The sequence below is a fragment of the Egretta garzetta genome, unplaced genomic scaffold, assembly GCF_000687185.1.
Source record: "Egretta garzetta isolate BGI_Z169 unplaced genomic scaffold, ASM68718v1 scaffold186, whole genome shotgun sequence".
Lineage (NCBI taxonomy): Eukaryota > Metazoa > Chordata > Aves > Pelecaniformes > Ardeidae > Egretta > Egretta garzetta.
In genome coordinates this window covers 34,830-36,074 of record NW_009259969.1, presented here as the reverse complement: position 1 = coordinate 36,074, position 1,245 = coordinate 34,830, and the positions used below count along the sequence as shown (strand labels likewise).

The 1,245-nt window shown below is 63.8% G+C and overlaps 1 protein-coding gene across 1 annotated transcript in view; it reads right to left on the bottom strand.

The window, feature by feature from the left end:
* Positions 1 to 722, bottom strand: part of LOC118452447 (protein lifeguard 3-like) — a 1,699-nt gene extending 977 nt beyond the window's left edge. The window contains exons 1-3 of the mRNA XM_035895815.1: positions 659 to 722; positions 346 to 433; positions 4 to 232 (exon numbers count right to left, since the gene is read on the bottom strand). Coding sequence (XP_035751708.1) covers positions 4 to 232; positions 346 to 433; positions 659 to 687 — 346 coding nt within the window. The 5' untranslated portion in view covers positions 688 to 722. The remainder of the gene's footprint in view (positions 1 to 3; positions 233 to 345; positions 434 to 658) is intronic.
* Positions 723 to 1,245: the final 523 nt, after the last annotated feature.

The following is a 1,245-nucleotide window of genomic DNA, read 5'->3' as shown; positions in this document are numbered from 1 at the left end:
CACCCTCTTCCCTGCAGGCAAGCTGCTTCTGCCATGGCTGGCACCACACCCTGCTCCCACCCAAACCCCCCCTGGCCCCTACCAGCCCTGGGGACACCTGTGGCACCCCACAGCCCCTCTTGTCCCCCCCACTCACATATTTGAAGGAGAGGACAATGGCGGTGACGATCCCGGTCACCATGACCACAATGCCTAGCACGCAGAAGAGCCCTGGACACGATGTAAAATCAACCTGCCAGAGGGGACACACATATATGTCATGGGAGAGCCTGGGCTGTCCCCCACCGCCTGGCTCCCCACACCTGACACCCCCCAGGGCGAGGCAGGGTACGTCCCCCTCCTTGCCTTGGTCTGGAAGCAGAAGATGGTGACAATGATGGCCACGATGGCGGTGATGAGCATGGCGATCAGAACAGCATTGGTCCTGTACATGCTGTGGATGGAGGGGACACCAGAGTCACCCCATTTGGGTGCCCCCCTGCCAGGGGGGCATTGGTAGCCCCCCCACACCCCTGATCCCAGGCAGGGACCCCGCTATTCCCAAGCCGAAGGGACCAGGGTGTCCTCTGGCTCCTGGCAGCCTCTCATTTGAGCCAGCCATGTGGCAGGGGACAGAAGGGACCCCAGCTCCTGTCACCACGGGGTCCCTGGCATGTACCTGGCGATCGTCCCTGTCATCAGCCCCATGGCCAGCGTCTACGGGAGAGAAGAAGGGTGGGCCCCTTGGCTGTTCTGCAGGGCCATCGGATTGCCCTCCGGCATCATCCTTTTCCTCCTGGTCAAGCGAGAAGTGGACAAAAACCGTTTGGAGCAGCTCAAGATCCGCCAAAAGATGAAGGAAGCCAACCAGGGCGAGTATGAGACGGAGCGATACAAGAGGGTGGCCAGGGGGGCATAGCCGGGCTCCCCCCACCGCCCCCAGCCCAGCACCCTGGCACCTTGAAGGGACTGGCCGAGGGGACACCAGCCTCGTGGGATACTGGCGCCTGCCATCCCCATCCAGCCTGCAGAGAGAGACAGCGGGCGTCAGCCCTGCGACCCCCCCCACCAGGACATCCCCCCAGGCCGGGAGGCTGCGATTGCAGGGTGCCAGCTGCTGGACGGCAGGCCGGGGGGGCGCGAGTGGGGGTCCCCCCTACTCACTACGAGGCATAGTAGATGGCAACATTCCTCTGGACGAAGGAGCGGACGGGGGAGCTGCAGGATGGGAGGGACGAGTGTGAGGGAGGGGGGACAGCAACTACT